Below are 20,681 nucleotides of genomic sequence, written 5' to 3'. Positions count from 1 at the left end.
GTGGCTGTGTCTTTTCAAATTATAGTTTTCTCTGGGGATATGCCCAGGAGTGGCATTGGTGGATCGTATGGCAACTCTATTTTTAGTTTTTTGAGGAACCGCCACACTTCTCTCCATAGTAGCTGCACCAATTTACATTCCCACCAACAGTGCACGAGGGTTCCCTTTTCTCCACACCCTCTCCAGCATTTGTTATTTGGAGACTTTTCAATGATAGCCATTGTGACTGGTGTGAGGTGGTACCACATTGTATCAATAGTTTCGATTTGTATTTCTCTAACAGTATTAAATGTTAGTCATCCAAAACACACCTTCACAGAAACATCTAGAATAATGTTTGACCAAATACTTGGGTACCATGGCCTAGGGAAATTGACGTACAGAATTAACCATCACAGCACATATCAGCTGGATTTACCTAGAAATAAACTATAATGGAGAAAAGAGTTTGTTCTCAACAACGTCAAGATTCTTCTGAGCTCTTAGATACAGGCCAGGTAGAATGTACAGTTGACCCTTGGACAACATTGGTTTGAACTGTTGTGGGTCCACTTACACTTGGATGTTTTTCACTAAATGCTTCCTACAGCACTGCACAATCCACAGTTGGTTGAATCTATGGACGCGGAACCTCGGATACGGAGGACCGACTGTAAAATTATTGTGGTTTTTGACTGGGTGTGGGGGAGTTCCTAACCTTGCATTGTTCAAGGATCAACTGTATAAAAGGCAAGAACAGCAATGCCCATTTAGGAATGCCTCCCAGACGACAGGACCTATACCTGTTTTGTTTATTACAGCATCCTAGGGTCTAATCCAGTGCCTGCTGTGCACAACTTATGTTCTATCTGTATCTGTTAACTGATGGAATTAGAAGATATACAAGACCTTTTTGTAATGGGAACCACAGCTGGGAGAAATAAGCTTTACTGAAGTAATATTCTATAAGTCAGGAAGGTGGGACCTGGTTTTATTCATTCTTAGAAGCTGAATTTTTAAAAATACCTTTTCTTTACTCTGTTAAAATAAACATAACATAAAATTTACCATCTTAGCTATTTTAAAGTGTACGGTTTAGTGGTATAAAATACATTCACCTTGTTATGCAACCATTACCACCATCCATCCCAGAACTCTTTTCATCTTGTAAATCTGAAGCTTGTACCTATTAAAAAATAACTCCCCATCTCCCCTCCCCACAGCCCCTGGCAACCATAATTATACTTTCTGTCTTTATGATTTTGGCTAGTCTAAGACCCTTCTATAAGTGGACTAGTATAGTATGTGTCTTTTTTTGGGACTGACATTTCACTTAGCATAATGTCCTCAAGTTTCATACATGCTGTGGCATTTATCAGAATTTCCTTCCTTTTTAAGGCTGAAAAATGTTCCGTTGCATAAATATACCACATTTTAGTAATCCACCCATCAGTTGATGGACATTGGTTACTCCCATATTTTAGCAACTGTGAATAATGCTGCTATGAACATGGGTGTACAAATATCTCTTCAAGACCCTGCTTTCAATTCTTTTTGGTATGTACCCAGAAGTGGAATTGCTGGGTCATATGGTAATTCTGTTTTTAATTTTTTGAGGAACCTCCACACTGTTTTCCATAATTGCTGCACCATTTTACACTCCCACCAACAATGTCCAAGGGTTCCAGTTCTCCACTCCCTCACCAATACTTGTTGTTTTCTATACTTTAATAGTAGTCATCCTAATGAGTGTGAGGTGGTATCTCATTGGAGTTTTGATTTGCATTCTCCTAATGATTAGTGACTTTGAGCATCTTTTCATGTGCTTATTGGCCATTGGTATATCTTCTTTGAAGAAATATCTATTTAAGTCCTTTGCCCATTTTTGAATCGGGTTTTTTCTTGTTGTTGTTGAGTTTTAGTAGTTCTCTATATATTCTGGATACTAATCCCTTATCAAATATATGATTTGCAAATATTTTCTCCCATTCTGTGGGTTGTCTTTTTTACTCTGTGGATAGTGTCTTTTGATACACTAAATTGTTTTGTTTTCATGAATCCCATTGGTCTATTGTTTCATTTGTTATCCACGCTTTTGATGTCATATGCAAGAAATAATTACCAGTGTTGCCAAACTTTTGTCTATGTTTTATTCCAGTAGTTTTAGAACTTACATTTAGGTCCTTGATCCATTTTGAGTTAATTTTTGTATATGGTGTTAGGTAAGGGTCCAATTTCATTCTTTTGCATGTGGATATCCAATTTTCCCAGCACCATTTGTTGAAAAGACTGCCCTTCCCCCATTGAATGATCTTGGCCCCCCTGTCAAACATCATTTGAATGTAGATGCAAGATGTTTATTTCTGTGCTGTATTCTATTCCACTGGTCTATATGTCTGTCTTTATGCCAATATCACACTGTTTTGATTACTGTAGCTTCATAGTAAGTTTTTTTTTTTAATTGAAGTAAAGTTGATTTTGTAGTAAGGTTTGAAATCAGGAAATGTGAGTCCTTCAGTTTTGTCCTTTTTCAGGATTATTTTGGCTATTCAAGGTTCCTTGAGAGTCCATATCAATTTTAGGATGGGTTTTTCTATTTTTGAAAAACAAAGTCATTAGGATTTCAGTAAATCTGTAGCTTACTTTGGGTAATATTGACGTTTTAACAATTTAAAGTCTTTCAGTTCATGAACATGGGATGTGTTTCCACTTATTTATGTTTTTAAAAAACTTCTTTCAGCAATATTTTGTAGTTTTCATTGTACAAGTTTTTCACCTTCTTAGTTAATTCGTAAGTATTTTATTCTTTTTAATGCTATTGTAAATGTAATTATTTTTGTAATTTACTTTACAGATTGTTCATTGTTTGTGTATAGAAATGCAACCAATTTTTGTGTGTTGACTTTGTATTCTGCTACTTTGCTGAATTCATTTATTAGTTCTAACAGCTTTTTTTGTGTGTGGAGTCTTCAGGATTTTCTATGTATAAGATTATATCATCTGCAAACAGATAATTTTACTTCTTCCTTTCCAACTTGAATGCCTTTTACTTATTTTCATTTCTTGCCTAATTGCTCTGGCTAGAACTTTCAGTACTATGTTGAATAGAAGTGGTGAAATCAGGCATCCTTGCCTTGCTCCTGATCTTAGAGGAAAAGCTTTCAGTCTTTCACCATTGAACATTATGTTTGCTGTGGGTTTTTCATATACGACTTTTATTATGTGGAGGTAGTTTTTTCTATTCCTATTTTCTTGAATGTTTTTATCATTAAATGGTGTTAAGTTTTGTCAAATGATTTTTCTGCATCAATTGAGTGATCATGTAGGGTTTTCCCCTCATTTTGTTGATGTAGTATATTACATTGATTGATTTTCATATGTTGAATGATCCTTAAATTCAAGGGAGAAATCCCACTTAGTCATAATGGAATTATAATACTCGTAATATGCTGCTGAAATTTGTTTGCTAGTATTTTATTGAGGATTTTTGCATCAATATTCATTAGGGATATTCGTCTGTAGTTTTATTTTCTTCTATTGTCTTTGTCTGGCTTTGGTATGAGGGTTATGCTGGCCTCATAAGAATGAGTTAGGAAGTATTCCTTCCTCTGTAATTTTTTGGAAACATTTGAGAAGGATTGGTATTAGTTGTTTATTTTAATGTTTTGGTAGAATTCACAAGTGAAGCCATCAGGTCCAGGGCTTTTTTTGGTTGGGAGATTTTTTTTTTTATTACTGATTCAATCTCATTACTAAATATAAGTCTACTCAGATTGTCTATTTCTTAATCTCAGATTTAGTCTTGGTAGGTTTTCTGTTTCTAGAAATTTGTTCATTTCATCTAAGTTATCAAATGTGTTGGCAAACAATTGTTTATGGTACTGTCTTATAGTCCTTTTTATTTCTGTGGGATCAGTAGTAATGTCCCCACTTCCATTTCTTATTTTAGTCCTTTGAGTCTTCTCTCTTTTTCTCTTAGTCCATTTAGCTAAAGGTTTGTCAATTTTGTTGATCTTCTCAAAGAACCAAATTTTGGTTTCATTGATTTTTCTCTATTGTTTTTCTTTTTTTTTTAACATCTTTATTGGAGTATAATTGCTCTACAATGTTGTGTTAGTTTCTGCTGTATAACAAAGTGAATCAGCTATATGTATACATATATCCCCATATCCCCCTCGCCTTGCGTATCCTTCCCACCCTCCCTATCCCACCCCTCTAGGTGGTCACAAAGCACCAAGTTGATCTCCCTGTGCTAGGTGGCTGCTTCCCACTAGCTATCTATTTTACATTTGGTAGTGTATATATGTCCATGCCACTCTCTCACTTTGTCCCAGCTTACCCTTCCCCCTCCCCGTGTCCTCAACTCCATTCTCTACATCTGCATCTTTACTCCTGTCCTGCCCCTGGGTTCATCAGAACCATTTTTTTTGATTCCATATATATGTAAGCATATGGTATTTGTTTTTCTCTTTCTGACTTCACTCTGTATGACAGACTCTAGGTCCATCCACCTCACTACAAATAACTCAATTTCGTTTCTTTTTATGGCTGAGTAATATTCCATTGCATATATGTGCCCCATCTTCTTTATCCATTCATCTGTCGATGGACACTTAGGTTGCTTCCATGTCCTGACTATTGTAAATAGAGCTGCAGTGTACATTGTGGTACATGACTCTTTTTGAATTATTGTTTTCTCAGGGTATATGCCCAGTAGTGGGATTGCTGGGTCGTATGGTAGTTCTGTTTTTAGTTTTTTAAGGAACCTCCATACTGTTCTCTATAGTGGCTGTATCAATTTACATTCCCACCAACAGTGCAAGAGGGTTCTCTTTTCTCCACACCCTCTCCAGCATTTATTGTTTGTAGATTTTTTGATGATGGCCATTCTGACCAGTGTGAGGTGATACCTCATTGTAGTTTTGATTTGCATTTCTCTAATGATTAGTCATGTTGAGCATCTTTTCATGTGTTTGTTGGCAATCTGTATATCTTCTTTGGAGAAATGTCTATTTAGGTCTTCTGCCCATTTTTGGGTTGGGTTGTTTTTTTTTCATATTGAGCTGCATGAGGTGCTTGTGTATTTTGGAGATTAATCCTTTGTCAGTTGCTTCATTTGCAAATATTTTCTCCCATTCTGAGGGTTGTCTTTTCGTCTTGTTTATGGTTTCCTTTGCTGTGCAAAAGCTTTTAAGTTTCATTAGGTTCCATTTGTTTATGTTTGTTTTTATTTCCCTTTCTCTAGGAGGTGGGTCAAAAAGGATCTTGCTGTGATGTATGTCAGAGTGTCCTGCCTATATTTTTCTCTAAGAGTTTTATAGTGTCTGGCCTTACATTTAGGTCTTTAGTCCATTTTTAGTTTATTTTTGTGTATAGTGTTAGGAAGTGTTCTAATTTCAAAACTATGGAACGCTTCACAAATTTGTGTGTTATCCTCACGCAGGGGCCATGCTAATCTTCTCTGTATCGTTCCAATTTTAGTATATATGCTGCCGAATTGAGCCCCTCTACTGTTTTTCTACTCTCTATTTTATCTACCTCTACTCAAATGTTTGTTATTTTCTTCCTTCTGCTAGCTTTGGGTTTAGTTTGTTCTTCTTTTTCTCATTCCTTAAGTTGTATAGTTAGGTTGTTGATTTGAGTTCTTTCTTGTTCTAGCTATAAATTTCCACCTTCGCATCATGTTTGCTGTGTCATGTAAGTTTTGATATGTTATATTTTCACTTTTACACATCTCTAAGTAGTTTCTAACTTTCCTTGTGATTTCTTCTTTGATCTGTTGATTGTTTAAAAGTGTGTTGTTTAGTTTCCACAGTGTTGTGAATTTCTCAGCTTTCTTTGTTTTTTTTTCTAACTTCATCCTGTTGTGGTCAGAGAAGATATCTGTCATAACTTTGTATGATATCATTTTTTAAGTCTATTGAGACTTAGTTTGTGTCCTAACATATGGTCTACCTGGAAAATGTTCCATGTGCACTTGAGAAAAATGTATATGCTGTTGTCATTGGGTGGAATGTTCAGTATATTCTTGTTAGATCTAGTTGGTTTATTGGGAGTGAGGCATTGAAGTCTCTATTATTGTAGAACTCTCTATTTCTCCCTTCAAATTCTGCCCATTTTTGCTTCATGTATTTTGATAGTCTGTCATTGGGTGTGCAAATGTTTATAACTGTTGTATCTTCTTGCTCTACTGAGCCTTTTATTAGTATATAATGTCCTTCTTTGTCTTTTGTAACCTTATATGATTTAATGTCTACTTTGTCTGATATTAGTATAGCCAGTCCTGCTCTCTTTTGGTTACTATTTGCATGGAATATGTTTTTCCATCCTTCCCATTTCAACCTATTTGTGTTTCGGGGTTTCAGATGAGACTCTTGTAGACAGCATATAGCTGGGTCATGTGTTTTTATCCATTCTACCAATCTCTGTCTTTGTTGATAATAAGGGACTTACTTCTGTCATTGTGCTGTTTGTTTTCTATATGCCCTATAGCCATTTTTTCCCTCATTTCCTGCATTACTGTCTTCTTTTGTGTTCTGTTGATTTTCTAGTGAAATGTTTAAATTCCTTCTTAATTTCCTTTTGTGTATACTCTATAAACTATTTTATTTGTGGTTATCACGGAGATTACATTTAACATCCTAAAGTTATAACATTCTAATTTGAATTTATTACAGCTTAATTCCAATAACATACAAAAACTGTTCTTTTACAGCTCTATCCCCACCCCTTTTGGTTATTGTTATCACAAAATTACATCTGTATACATTGTATGCCAAAAAAAAAAACTAATAATTCTTTTAAATGTACTGGCCTCCTAAATTACACAGAAAACAAAATTTGGAGTTACGAACCAAAGTTACAGTAATACTAGCTATTACACTAATAATTGTTGTTTTCTTTAAATGTATTAGTCTCTTAAATCATGTAGAAGACAAAAAGTAGTTACAAACCATTGTTACAATGATACTAGCTTCTACAATTGCCCATGTAGTTGCCTTTAATGAGATCTCTATTTCTCCATATGGCTTCAGTTTACTGTCCAGTGTTCTTTCATTTCACTCCACAGGACTCTCTTGAGCATTTCTTGTAGGGAAGGTCTAGTGGTCATGAACTCCTTCAGCATTTTTTAATCTGGGAATGCCTTGATTTCTCCTTCACTCTAAAGGACAGTTTTGCCAGATATAAGATTCTTGGTTGACAGTTTTTTTTTTTGAGCACTTTGAATAAATCTGCCCACAGTCTTCTGGCCTCCAGAATTGGATTTCCCTGCACACACTCAGGTATTCTCATATACGAGATAAAAAGAGTATGCCACGAAGCTTTGCTGTGACCTTCCAGGCCTCCTCACTGAGCGAATGATGAGAGCCTTAGTCCTTAAGCAAAGAGCCCTGGTTCCACTTTGACCTGATTCTCAGCTTCCCACACTGTCCATCTGCTGCTAATGTGGCTCCTTATTGCCTGTCCTGGGAAGGGCTCCTCCCTCTGTGCAGGACCATAGCTATGCTCCTCCCCGGAGGAGGGACTATTACAACCTTCTCTTGCATGATGTACTAACTTTCTGAGTGAAATGCAAGCTGAAAGTAGTGCCCTCCCCTCATGCCCCCTATGTACTTACCTTTGACCTGGTCGGAGTCCAACACACTATAGTGTCGTTCTATGGTTAAATGTCTTTATTCTGCTCCCCAATGACACTGTGCAAAGGCTGTGTCCTACAGCATCATCTCCTAATAAAGCACAAGCCCATGTCCCAGTAATTCTCCACAGAGCACCAATCTCACAGCGCCTATGTAAACAACTGCTCAACACAGTTAAAAAAGATTTTTTCAATCAGAAAAGAAAAACATGCTCATTAGAAGAAATGTGAGAAATACATAAAAGGAGAAAAAGGGTATCACTATTCATTTCACCACTGTTAACAGCTGAAATACTGTATTAAATTTAAAGATTCAGAAAAATATGGAGTAATTAAGTCACTCCCTAAAATATCACATGTTAATACTTTGTCATAAAAAGTTTGCAGGGACCTTTAATTTTATAAAAGAAATGGAAGATGGCAAATAAAGTTGAGGTGGCTTTTTTCCTTCCCAGGTCATGTTCCCGGCCCTCCCCAGAGGTAACTACTCTCATGGGGCCAGGGGAGGGGTGGGGAGGGAGGACAGAAGGAGAAAGGTAAGCACAGGAGTCCTACACAGACAGCCAACGAGGAAGCCAAGCTTTGGGCAGCCTCTTGGCAGCCCGCTCAGCCAAGTCTGCTCCAAAAGGAGCCCAGGTACCTTGACACGGGGCTCAGGGTGTCCGTCCTGAAGGCCAGGCCTTGAGTCAAAGTGTGGAGTTCCATTTCCCATTTAGCAGTGTTTACGTTTGCCTCCCAGAGCTTGGGATACAAACCATTTGGGGAACAAAAGGGAGATTTGGGTCAGGGCTCGGACCACCAGGGAGCTCCCGAGCTGGCTCTGCTCCTGGTTCAAGGGTAGCTCGCATCCAGGACCCATGCCAGGTCTCTGTGGGGTGGTTTCCATGGGCCTCAATAGGCCCACATCAGAATTCCAGAGCAGAGACGCGATCCCCCGAGCAGAAAGTGACCTTCTGAACAGAGCGTGTCCACTTCTGTGTGTGGGCGTTCCCACGTCTTCCCCCATCCCCTGCCACATGGACGCTCCTCCCTGACTCCATCACCTTGCTCCCTGATGGGGGGCGCACCTGGGAGCCTGGTCTCTCCCGCAGGCGTCAGAGGGGAGGGGCGTTGCCTGGAAACCTGGTGGCGCCCGCTCCTTCTTAGAGGAAACAGACTGTGAGGGACCATGGGGCCACCGCATTCTTTTTCTGGGCCATCTTGTCCGGCTCCAATTTGTGACGCTTCCACTTATGAAATGGGGCAGAGCAGCCCCCGCACTCGGCCTCCGCGGAGCGCCGTGGTGAGTGGCTCAGCACTGCCTTTGCCAAATGCCCGGTGTTTTGAAAAAAATCAAGTTCCTTGTAGCTGGCAGCTGGTATGTTATTATCCCCCGGGGAGGGTGTCAAAAGGCCACATTTCTTAGTATGGAATTATCCTCTAATTAAAATTTAAACCAGTTTAGTGAGAAAGACACCTGAAGTCTCAGACTCTCCAAAGCTTAAGAACCCATATTTTACTCCAGATCATGTGACTTGCCCAGGACCATGAGATGAATAAAAGTCACAATGTCTACGGGGCAGCCAATGAATTCCTTTACATTTTGGTCTTTTCAAGTGAAAAACTGAAATGTAAAATATATTACTATTAAAATGTATCTTTTTCATGGATGAGGCACTAAAGATTGCTTATATGATAAACAATATTTTTATAATAATTTTAGATAGCACTGTACTGTTTTCAAATTAAATACACGTAATCCATTTACTTGTTTTGATTTTCGGCCTCTGCTGCCTGCTTATAATAGAATGGAACTCCCTGGCAGCCCCTAGTTTAATCTCCAATGTCCTGTCCTTTGTGGACCTGCTTCTGGAGCTGCTCTTCTTTTCCAAAAGAGAAGAGAGCTTTCTTTCACAGCTTTGAAGCATAGTTTCCAGGGGTAGTAGATTGAACCATGTGAAACTGCCATTTTTGTAAGTCAGAAACAGTGGGTTACTGGTAACTTCATATGGTCCAACCTAATATTTTGGTCTAAATGAAATCTGTGAGCAAAAATGCATGCCATTCACTAAAAGTTCACCTTGTTTGAATCCTCCTGTGATGGATTTCAAGAAAGTGAAAACTGTTCCAGATGCTTTAAAAGTATTAGCTCTTTTAGTCCCCCCTGCTTAAACTCATGAAATGTAGCCCTCTTATTAGCCACCTTTCACAAATGAGGAAACCAAGGCCCAGCAGATTCAATAAATTGCCTTCTCTCACCAGTTAGGATGTGACCAAGCCAGCTTTGGGCCTGGGCAGTCTGGGTCTAAAGCTTGTGCCTTTTGCTCTTCTAGAATGTCTTCTCACCGAAGGAAACCGGAGAGTGGAGAGCTGATGGGAGTGGGCAGAGGCAAGGAGAAATAATTTGCATGAATGTCCAGAGGGGTTTGGATATTTTCAGCTAAAGAAAAGGTAAATTCTCAATAGGAAATATAAGAGCTCCTAGTTAAGAGCTCTAGAGACTGGGCAGCGGCAGGGCTCGTTTATAGAACAGCAACGTCATCAGGGGCCAAATCGCCTCTATCTTTATGTTCAGTCATCCTCCACACACGGGCTTGTTTGCTAGGCTGATTCTCCTCATGGGCCCCAAATGGCTGCAGTGGTTCTGGGCTTCATATATCAACAACAATATCCAGGCAGAAGGAGGGAATCAACCCTGTCTTATGTCCCATTTTAAGACTGAGGAAACCTTCCCAGGGTCCTCAGAAGATTTCTCACATCTCATGGTCTCACAGCCACACTTAAACCAATGATTTTGCAAAGGGAATGAGACAGCCATATTGGGTTAGACGAAACTAAGGTGCCCCCTTGGGGCTGGAGAGGGCCCTGGACTGCTCTGAAGGTCAAGGCCACTCAGAGGAGGGGGAAACAAAACTGGGTTCTGTTAGATGGAGGGAGGTGGGGGGTAGCTGCCACAGGTGTGTTCAGAGTTGGGCGGTAGAAAATGGGGCCAAAAGTTTGGAATCGGCTAGAGGTGGAGCCTGAATAAGGACTAGTGTGAGTAAATGAGGAAAGCTTAGGCAATTCAAACAGCCTTGAGTATTCATGACCAATTTTATTGGATTGGTAGGTATGTGGTAAGTGCTGTGCAGAGGAATAGAGTAGCACAGTAATTCTCCCATGTTTGGTATGTATTTATTCCTTAATAAAATAATAATCCCATTATATTATAAGACAAGGACATTTCTTAAGCTATACTTGAAACTATATTTTCCAAAACAAAATTTAGTTGTTTTACATTTTTTACAAATCTCTTTAATGTCTGAGTTAATAAAAGACAGCTCTCATATCTGCTTCTGCATTCAATCTGTTGTGTTGTGTTGGTTGAAGTATATGAAGAAAATCTAGCTTCATACAGATAAACAAGAAAGGGAGGAGTATTTTAATAGTTTTTTCAGATAATTATGGATATTCTTTGATGCTACACCAAAACTCGACAAGTGATAGCATTTAAAGGTTACTTACAATGTGGAATCAGAAACTGAACTAATGAAACTTTTATAACATCTTTTTTTTTAATTTTTGAATTTTATTTTATTTATTTTTTTATACAGCAGGTTCTTATTAGTTATCCATTTTATACATATTAGTGTATATATGTCAATCCCAGTCTCCCAATTCATCACACCATACCATCTTAATGGTTACATTAAAATCCATCAGTCTATTTGACACTTTGAATGGATATTTTACTCATGAATATCTTTGTAACTTCACACATTTTTTTCATTTGGAAAATATTGGTTTACTGAGTTATGCAGATCTTCTCAATGTTGACATACTTCAAACAATACAAAATAATTCATTAATGTCATCACATAACATATAAAGAAAGTATCCGGAAGCTGTCAAACATATGGTGGTGAATTCAAGTTTTACAGTATTCTAATTTTCCCCTAAACGTTCAGTCTTATCATTGGCAAGAAAAGAAGTGTCAATGTTTTCCTTGAAATAAAGGGCTCACTCTTTATTTCCAACACAATGTCAGCCAAATACCCAAGTCTGAATAATCATGATTTGTCCTCCTGATGTTCTTTCAAGTAAAAATGGTGTTCCATGACAAAAGTAGCTTGCTCAGATCACAAATGAAGCAGTTGACAGGAGCTTTTCTTTGAGGCAAACGCCATACTTCACTTTGCAACACAAGTGCTCCCCATTTTGTTGGGGAGAAATACGAAAACGATGTGTATTCAAGGAGTTGAGGTCTGATGAGATTAACAAGTTTTACAGGTTTATCAAGGACTTTCCTAAGTGAAACTGTTTTGTTTTGTTTTGTAACTGCGTGGTGAAGAATACAAAGACAGTACAATTTAATGCCACTGCCTCGATTCATGCTAAGGTGCCAGTAGTTTTACTCACCTTGGCTTTTGTGTCATCTGTGCAAATGTCAACAGACTTGTTCCAGGATAAACCATGAGCCTCAAAAAAGGTATTCAACGTTTCGTGTTTCCTGCCAAGCAACAAGTTTGTTGTCAGAAAAGTTCTTCAGCTCTTTGTGTTTGTTGCCACGTGTTCCCATGAAAGATCTTCAGTGTTTATTAGCTGGGGCTGATAATGGATTAAAACATGCAAAGCAGCAAACCCAGCCACATCTATAGATTTGTCCCATTGATAAAGCAAAAGTACAATTTCTGCACATGAGAATTCATTTATCACATCGGTAGCCCAAACTTTACTATAACTAGTTACTGTGTCATTGGAAAGTGGCACTACCATGATTTCTCTATGGACTTCGCTCTGCAGGCATTCAGCATTGTCAACTGTAAACCTTTTGTAAGCCTTTCAGCTATGGTGTGCACTTCTTCAGCCAACAGAGTAAGATAACTTACCTTGTAGGTTGTTTTAGAGGTTTTCTCATTTCTAATGTGAAAATCTGTAACAAATAACTTTTCACTTTGAAAGAGCTCATCACACCTACATTTAAAATGTTCAATTCCTTTTTCTGTAAATGTTGAGTGACTGGTCTCCAAGTGATACTACAACTTAATTGGCATCATAATACTCTTTCCTTTAATTAATAAACTTTATTTTTTAGAGCGATTTTAGGTCCACAGCAAACTTGAGCAGAAATTATAGAGAGTTCCTATATACACCACATCCACACACACTCAACCTCCTCCACTATCTACATCTTGAACTAGAGTGGATGTGCGTTACAACCAATGAACCTATGTAGACACATCATTATCACCCAAGGTCCATAATTTACATTAGGGTTTACTCTTGGTGCTGTACATCGTATGGATCTTGATAAATGTAAATGACATGCATCCACCACTGTAGTAACATACAGAATAGTCTCTCTGTCCTAAAAATCCTCTGTGCTCTGCTAATTCATTCCTCTGCTCCCCTTCACTCCTGGCAACCACTGATCTTTTTACTGTCTCCATAGTTTTGCCTTTTCCAGAATGTCATATAGTTGGAATCATACAGTTTGTAGACTTTTCAGATTGGCTTCTTTCACTTAGTAATATGCATTTAAGTTTCCTGCATAGATCTTTTCAGGACTTGACAGCTCATTTCTTTTTAGCCCTGAATAATATTCCATTGTCTGGGTGTACCACAGTTTGTTTATCCAGTCCCCTACTGAAGGACATCTTGGTTGCTTCCAAGTTTTGGCACTTATGAATAAAGCTGCTATAAACATCCATGTGAAGGTTTTCATGTGGACATAAGTTTTCAATCCATTAGGATAAATACCAAGGGGTGCCACTGTTGGATTATGTGGTAAGAGTATGTTTAGTTTTATAATAAACTGCCAAACTGTCCTCCAAAGTGGCTGTACCATGTTGCATTTCCACCAGCAGTGAACGGGAGTTCCTGTTGCTCAACGTCTTTGCCAGCATTTGGTGTCTTTTGGATTTTGGCCATTATAACAGGTTTATAGTGGTAACTCACTGTTGTTTTAATTTGTAATTCCCTAATAACATACGATGTTGAACATCTTTTTATGTGCTTACTTGCCATCTGTATATCTTCTTTAGTGGAGGTGTCTGTTCAGGTCTTTTGCCCATTTTTAAATCGGGTTGTTTGTTTTCTTATTGTTGAGTGTTAAGAGTTCTTTGTATATTTTGGAGAACAGTCCTTTATCAGATGTGTCATTTGTATATATTTTCTTTTAGTTTGTGGCTTGTTTTATTCTCTTAACAGTGTCTTTCACAGAGCAGAAGTTTTTAACTTTAATGAAGTCCAGCTTATCGATTACTTCTTTCATAAATCATGTCTTTGGTGTTGTCTCTAAAAAGTCATCAGCATACCCAAGGTCATTGGGTTTTCTCCTATGGTATGTCTACAAGTTTTACAGTTTTGTATGATACATTTAGGACTATGCTCCATTATGAGTTAATTTTTGTGAAGGGTGTGAGGTCTGTATCTAGATTTTTTTTTTTTTTTTTGTATGTGGGTGTCCATTTGTTCCAGCACCATTTGTTGAAGAGACTATATTTGCTTCATTGTAATGCCTTGCTTCTTCACCAGACCAGTTGACCATATTTATGCGAGTCTGCTTCTGGGCTGCTGTTCTATGCTATTGATTTATTTGCTTATTCTTTCACCAATAATCACACTGTCTTGAATACTGAAGCTTTATAGTAAAACTTAAAATAATGTAACGTCAGTCTGACCTTCTTGTTCTTCTTCGATATTGAGTTGGCTCTTCTGGGACTTTTGTCTCTCTATATAAACTTTAGAATCAGTTTGTCAATATCCACAAAATAACTTGCTGGAACTTTGATTGGGGTTGCACTGAATCTGTAGATCAAATTGGGAAGATATCTTGACAACAATGAGTTTTCCTATCCATGAACACAGAATATCTGTTTTTTTCTAGTTCATTTTTGATATCTTTCATCAGAGTTTTGTAGGTTTCCTCAAATAGATCTTGAATATATTTTGTTAGATTTATACCTAAAATTTTATTTTTGGCGTGCTAATGTAAATGGTCATGTGCTTTAATTTCAAATTCCACTTGTTCGTTGTTGGTATGTAGGAAAGCACTTGGCTTTTGTACAGTTACCCTGTATCCTGCAACCTTACTATAATCACTTATTAGTTCCAGGAGTTTTTTGTTGATTCTTTCACATTGTTTATGTAGACGATCATGTCATCTGTGAACAAAGACACTTTAATTTCTTCCTTCTCAATCTGCATACCTTTTATTTTCCATTTCTTGTCTTATTGCTTAGCTAGGATTTCCAGTATGATGTTTAAAAAGCAGTGATAAGAGGCGATGTCTTTGCCTTATTCCTGATCTTAGTGGGAAAGCTTTGAGTTTCTCACCATCAAGTATGATGTTAGCTGTAGGTTCTTTGTAGATATTTTTTCATCAAGCCAAGGCAGTTCCCCTCTATTCCTAGTTTACTGAGAGTTTTTTTTTTTATCATGAATGGGAATGGATTTTGTTAAATGGTTTTTGCATTTATTGATATGATCTTGTGATTTTTCTTTTTTAGCCATGTGATGGTTTTTGTATTAGGGTAATTCTGGCTTCATAGAATACATTAGGAAATATTTCCTCTGCTTCTGTCCTCTGAAAGAGATTGTAAGCAATTAGTATAATTTATTCCTTAAATGTGTGGTAGAATTCACCAGTGAACCCATCTGGACCTGGTGCTTTCTGTTTTGGAAGATCATTAATTATTGATTTGATTTCCTTAATAGACATAGGCCTATCAGGTGGCCTATTTCTTCTGCGTGAGTTTTGGCAGATTGTGTCTTTCAAGGAATTGGTCCATTTCATCTAGGTTATCAAATTTGTAGGCACAGAGTTATTCATAATATTCCTTTATTATTCTTTTTAATGTCCATGAAATCTTTAGTAATGTCTCCTCTTTTCTTTCAGTTATTAATAATTTTGTGTCCTCACTTTTTTTCTTAGTTAGCCTGGCAAGAAGTTTATCCACTTTATTGATCTTTCCAAAGAACCAGCTTTAGGTTTTATTGATTTTCTCTCTTGATTTCCTGTTTTGAATTTCATTAATTTCTGTTCTAATTTTTATTATTTCTTTTCTTCTGTTTACCTTGGATTTAATTTGCTCTTCTTTTTCTAGTTTCCTAAAAGAGAAGCTTAAATGACTGGTTTTAGAAATCTCTTCTTTTCTAATATATGTGTTCAATGCTATAATGTTCCCTTTAAGCACTGCTTTCACGGTATATCAAAATTTTAATGTTTTATTTTTTATTTAGTTCAAAATTTAAAATTTTCTCTTGAGATTTCTTCTTTGACCCGTGTGTTGTTTAATCTCCAAGAGTTTGGGCATTTTTTTCATCTATCTTCCTGCTACTGATTTCTAGCTTAATTCCACTGTGGTCTGAGAGTACACATTGTATGATTTCTGTCCTTTTAAATTTGTTAAGGCGTGTTTTATGGCCCAGAATGTGGTTTATCTTGCTGAATGTTTCATGTGAACTTGAGAAAAATGTGTAACTTGCTGTTGTTGGGTGAAGCAGTCTATAGATGTCAGTTATATCCAGTTGATTGATGATGCTGAGTTCAACTGTATCCTTAGTGATTTTCTCCCAGCTGGAGTCCATTTCTGACAAAGGAGTGTTATATTATGCATATAAGCATACATAACTGAATACATTTTGGTACTGTTATTTTGAACAAACTGGCATCTGTTAGATCAATTAAGAAAAGTAAAGTTTTAATTGTGCTTTCACTTATTCCTTCTCCAATGCTCTTCTTTATCTAGATCTGAGTTGTTGATCTATATCAATTTCCTTCTACATTAAGAACTTCTTTTAACATTTCTTGCAAGGCAGGTCTACTGGAAACAAATTTCCCCAATTTTTATCTGAGAAAGTCTTTATTTCTCTCTTACTTTCGAAGGATAATTTCACAGGGTACAGTATTCTTGGTTGGTGGGTTTTCTTTTCTCTCAACACTTTAATATTTTACTCCACTCTCTTCTTGTTTGCATGGTTCCTGAGGTGAAGCCAGATGTAATTCTTATTTTTGTTCCTCTATAGGTAACCTTTTTTATCTTCTACCTTCTTTCAAGATTTTTTTGTTATCTTTGGTTTTCTGCAGTTTGAATATGATATGCCTATGTATAGTTTGGGGGCATTTATTCCGCTTGGTGTTCTCTGAGCTTCCTGGTTTGTGTTTTGGTGTCTGACGTTAATTTGAAGTAATTCTCAGTCATTATTACTTCAAATATTGGTTCTGTTCCTTTCTCTCTTTCTTCTCCTTCTGGCATTCCCACGATACATACATATGTTATGCCTTTTGCAGTTGTCTCACAGTTCTTGGATATTCTGTATTTTTCAGTCTCTTTTCTCTTTGTTGTTCATTTTTGGAAGTTTCTATTGTAATATCCTCAAGTGTAGAGATTCTTTCCTAGCCGTGGCTAGTCTACTACAGAGCCTATCAATGGCATCCTGCACGTCTATTACAGCGGTTTTGATCCTGGGCTTTTTTTTTTTTTTTTTTAGAATTTTCTTCTCTCTTTTTACATTATCCACCATGTCTTGCATGTTGTCTGCTTTTTCCATTAAAGTGCCTAGCATTTTAATCACAGTTTAAAAAAATTCTTGGTAATTCCAACATTCCTCCCATATCTGACTCTGGTTCTGGTCCCTTCAAACTGTGTTTTTTGCCTTTTAGTACACATTGTAATTTTTTGTTGAAAGGTGGACACGATGTACTGAATAAAAGGTATCGCGGTCAACAGGGCTTTAGTAAAGGAACGGTAAGTGTGGCGGCGGGGTAGCATTCTATAGCCCTATGATTAGGTCTCAGTCTTTTGAGCCTCTGTGAACAACCCCGGTGCTTCTCAGTTCCTCTCCTTGTCTTTGGTGGGAGAGGATGGGTAGAGGGGGCTGGAGTTGGAAGTTTTTCTTCCCCATGTGGAAAGCAAGAGGGGGCTGCAGTTGGGTATTTCCCTTCCCCACGGTCAGCTAGGCTCTGATAAAGCCCTAGCAGGTCAGGCTCTGGATAAATAGTTTCTCCCAAGGGAAGACCATGTTAAGAAGAACAGAATTCTCTGGGTTTGTCAAAATGGTTACTTTTCCCTTCCCCCTGGTGGAAGCACAAGGGAATTTTTTCTGATATTCCCCGTGAGCTCCTAGAGGTAAAACTCACAAAATCGTGGGGACCCCCTATGACTGGATCCTCCTGCAGTTTTTAACTCTCAGACTGTCCCCTCTGAGTCTCCAGCAATTCATCAATTACAGTTCAGGTTTCCCTACCTGGGCACTGGTTCCCACGGAGTTTTCTGCCAGGGGGTTTCAGATCTGGTAAATCGTGATTCTCTCCATTTACCTGTTTGTCTCTTTAAATTTCTGGACAGCTGTTTGCCCTGTGACTTCACTGCTCTGATGACAGATCGAAGAAGAGTTGCTGATTTTTCAGTTTGTTCAGCTTTGTTCTTGTTCTTAGGATGGCGTGATCACTTCTAAGATCCTGCTGGACCGGAAACCAGAAGTCACTCACCGTAATACTTTCGAAATAATAATGAATTATTAACATGTATACAACCAAGGAAAAGGTAATATTCACCATATTTTTATTTCTTATTCACAATTTCACCCTTTTTCTTTGAAAGTTCCTGCCTTCTGAGCCAGAGAAATGACTATATGCAGATGGTGAAGCTGTGGGCTGAGAAAGTAACCATTCACCTTTAAAAATAAGAAAGATATATTATAAATAAATTTTCTTTTATTTTAGAATAAAATTTTATTAAATTTCAAAATAGTTTTACAAAATGTTTAAAATTTTAGAAAAGTTTTTAATATTTAAAAATATGATTGCAATAGAGCCAATATTTTACAGTAACTATAAATGGAGTCTAACCTTTAAAAGTTATGAATCACTACATTGTTCACCTGTAACTTTTGTAATATTGTACATTAATTATACATAGATATTTAAAAATCTCAAAAAAAAATGACTGCAAATCAAGACAACAAAATGTGCTTACTTAGTTTCCACATAGGCTGGAGACAAACTTCAGGATTTCAAAATAACAAGTGTTTTGACAATAATGAGATTAAAGACATTATAGCAAGTATAACTGAAGTAGTAAGAGCTCAGCAAAAGTACTGAGAACGAACTTAGTTAATGTCTGAAAATGCACATATTTATATCCTAAGTATACTTTCTTGGAAAATTCTGGAAAACGTTCCTGAGCAAATGAGAGCAAAAGGCAAATAATGTTGTAATATTATTATAAGAATAGTTTCAACCTTGAAAACTTCCTGAAAGGGTCTTGCAATCTCCCAGGGGTCCCCAGACCACATTCTGAGAACTGCTGGATTAGCACAAAGGTCTGGAGATGGACAAACAGGGTCAAACACAGCTCCTGGCCTGAATATCAGTGAAGGTGGGATGTCTTGACCAGGTGTTTTCACTCTGGTGCTTATGGTGGAAACAGTGACTATTGTAGGTGCTCCTCTGAAGTGTTGAGACATTTTAAGTTCAAGGAGAAAAGACAGTGTAAGTTGGAAGAGACGGCACCCACTCTGGCATCCAAAGTCTGCAATTTTAATTCATCACTTTTCAACTACCTTGGCCTTCTTCATCTATAAAATGAAAGCTTTAGACTACATGCCTGATCTCAAAACTCCCTTGCTGTTCTAACCATTTCTAATGAATTAATATGCTGAAAGCATAGTGATTTTTATACTCCGAGCACTGCAGAGTTGTATCAGTTCACAAGAGGGCATGAGAATATGGCCTTAGCAATTTCTACAGACATACAATCATCCACACCAGTGGGGTCCTCGGAACAGATAACAGCGCTGCTGGCCTGCTTCCTGAGTGCTTGGCCTGGAGACTTGATGAGATCAAACTCCAGTTTTACCAAAAATATCTCTACTATTTGGCTTGAAGAAAAAAAGCATAAACAAAAACCTTGATTTGACTAAAATACCAGCAAAGAGGGACACCATCTGTGACCTTGCTGAGGAATTTTGAAACTGAGTGGCTAAGAGAGAAATTTGCAAGAGAGCTGTAGTATTAACTTACTGTTCTCAAGGCTGCCTAGGAAACTTACCAAGAAAAAAAAAAAAAAAAGCAACGATTACTAGGCTGGAACACTTCAGGTGTGTCCCGCCTAAGAGCCCAACTGGGGAAAAAAAATGTATAAATTATAGCCAATTGGAGGAAAATATAATGAAAGAAAAGACAGACATTTCAGTTGTCCCACAAAAAGATAAAATAGCTAGAAATAAACTTACCAATAAATGTGCAGTTTCTACAAAGAAAATTTTTAAATTTACTTTTGGACACAAAGGAAAAGCTGACCAAGTGAAAAGTGTACTGTTCTTAGCTGGGAAGACTCAATATCATAAAAATATCAAGTCTCTATAAATTTAACATAATTCCAATAAAATTTTTAAATGAATTTTTAAATTCGAGAAGTTGAGTCTAAACCTTGTATAGAAGACAGAGAAAAACAAATAACACTATGATTTCACCTATATGTGGCATCTAAAAAGCAAAACAAATGAACCAACAGAAGCAGAGTAATAGATACAGAGAGCAAACAGGTGGTTGCCAGAGAGGAAGGGGGAGGAAAGAAATCGATGAGGGTTCAAACTTCAGTTACCAAGTAAAGGAGTGAAGGGTATGAAGTGTACAGTATGGGGAATATAGCCAACAACTATGTGATATCTTTGTGTGGTGACAGATGGTAACTAGACTTATGGTGATCATTTGAAATGTATAGAAATATTGAATCACTGTGTTGTACAACAGGAACTAACATAGTGTCATAGGTCAATTACACATCAAAACAAACAGACTCATGGAAAAAGAGATCAGATTTCTGGCTACTAGTTGGGGGAGGGGAAATTGGATGAAGGCAGTCAAAAGTACAGACTTCCAGGGCTTCCCTGGTGGCGCAGTGGTTGAGAATCTGCCTGCCAATGCAGGGGACACGGGTTCGAGCCCTGGTCTGGGAAGATCCCACATGCCACGGAGCAACTAGGCCCGTGAGCCACAATTACTGAGCCTGCGCATCTGGAGCCTGTGCTCCGCAACAAGAGAGGCTGCGATAATGAGAGGCCTGCGCACCGCGATGAAGAGTGGCCCCCACTTGCCACA

At 37.6% G+C, this 20,681-nt stretch overlaps 1 protein-coding gene and 1 long non-coding RNA gene across 17 annotated transcripts in view; one reads left to right on the top strand and one right to left on the bottom strand.

The window, feature by feature from the left end:
* LOC309621323 (uncharacterized protein) overlaps window positions 1–10,040 on the top strand; it is a 43,585-nt gene extending 33,545 nt beyond the window's left edge. The window contains exon 2 of the mRNA XM_082408866.1: window positions 9,928–10,040. Coding sequence (XP_082264992.1) covers window positions 9,928–9,968 — 41 coding nt within the window. The 3' untranslated portion in view covers window positions 9,969–10,040. The remainder of the gene's footprint in view (window positions 1–9,927) is intronic.
* A 641-nt stretch (window positions 10,041–10,681) lies between these two features.
* LOC309621325 overlaps window positions 10,682–20,681 on the bottom strand; it is a 51,732-nt gene continuing 41,732 nt past the window's right edge. For 6 of the 16 annotated variants that reach the window (XR_014239919.1, XR_014239920.1, XR_014239921.1 and 3 more), the window contains 2 exons: window positions 18,135–18,253; window positions 11,126–18,038 (listed from right to left, as the gene is read on the bottom strand). This is a non-coding gene — a long non-coding RNA (uncharacterized lncRNA). Of the gene's footprint in view, window positions 10,982–11,125; window positions 18,042–18,134; window positions 18,254–19,629; window positions 19,702–20,681 lie in introns of those variants that run through there. The other 10 variants (XR_014239922.1, XR_014239928.1, XR_014239917.1 and 7 more) reach the window with 9 other exon arrangements.

Source organism: Balaenoptera borealis (assembly GCF_965194805.1).
Source record: "Balaenoptera borealis genome assembly, contig: HAP1_SCAFFOLD_283, whole genome shotgun sequence".
Classification (NCBI taxonomy): Eukaryota; Metazoa; Chordata; class Mammalia; order Artiodactyla; family Balaenopteridae; genus Balaenoptera; species Balaenoptera borealis.
Note: the sequence above shows the minus strand (reverse complement) of the source record. Positions and strands in the feature narration are given on the sequence as shown.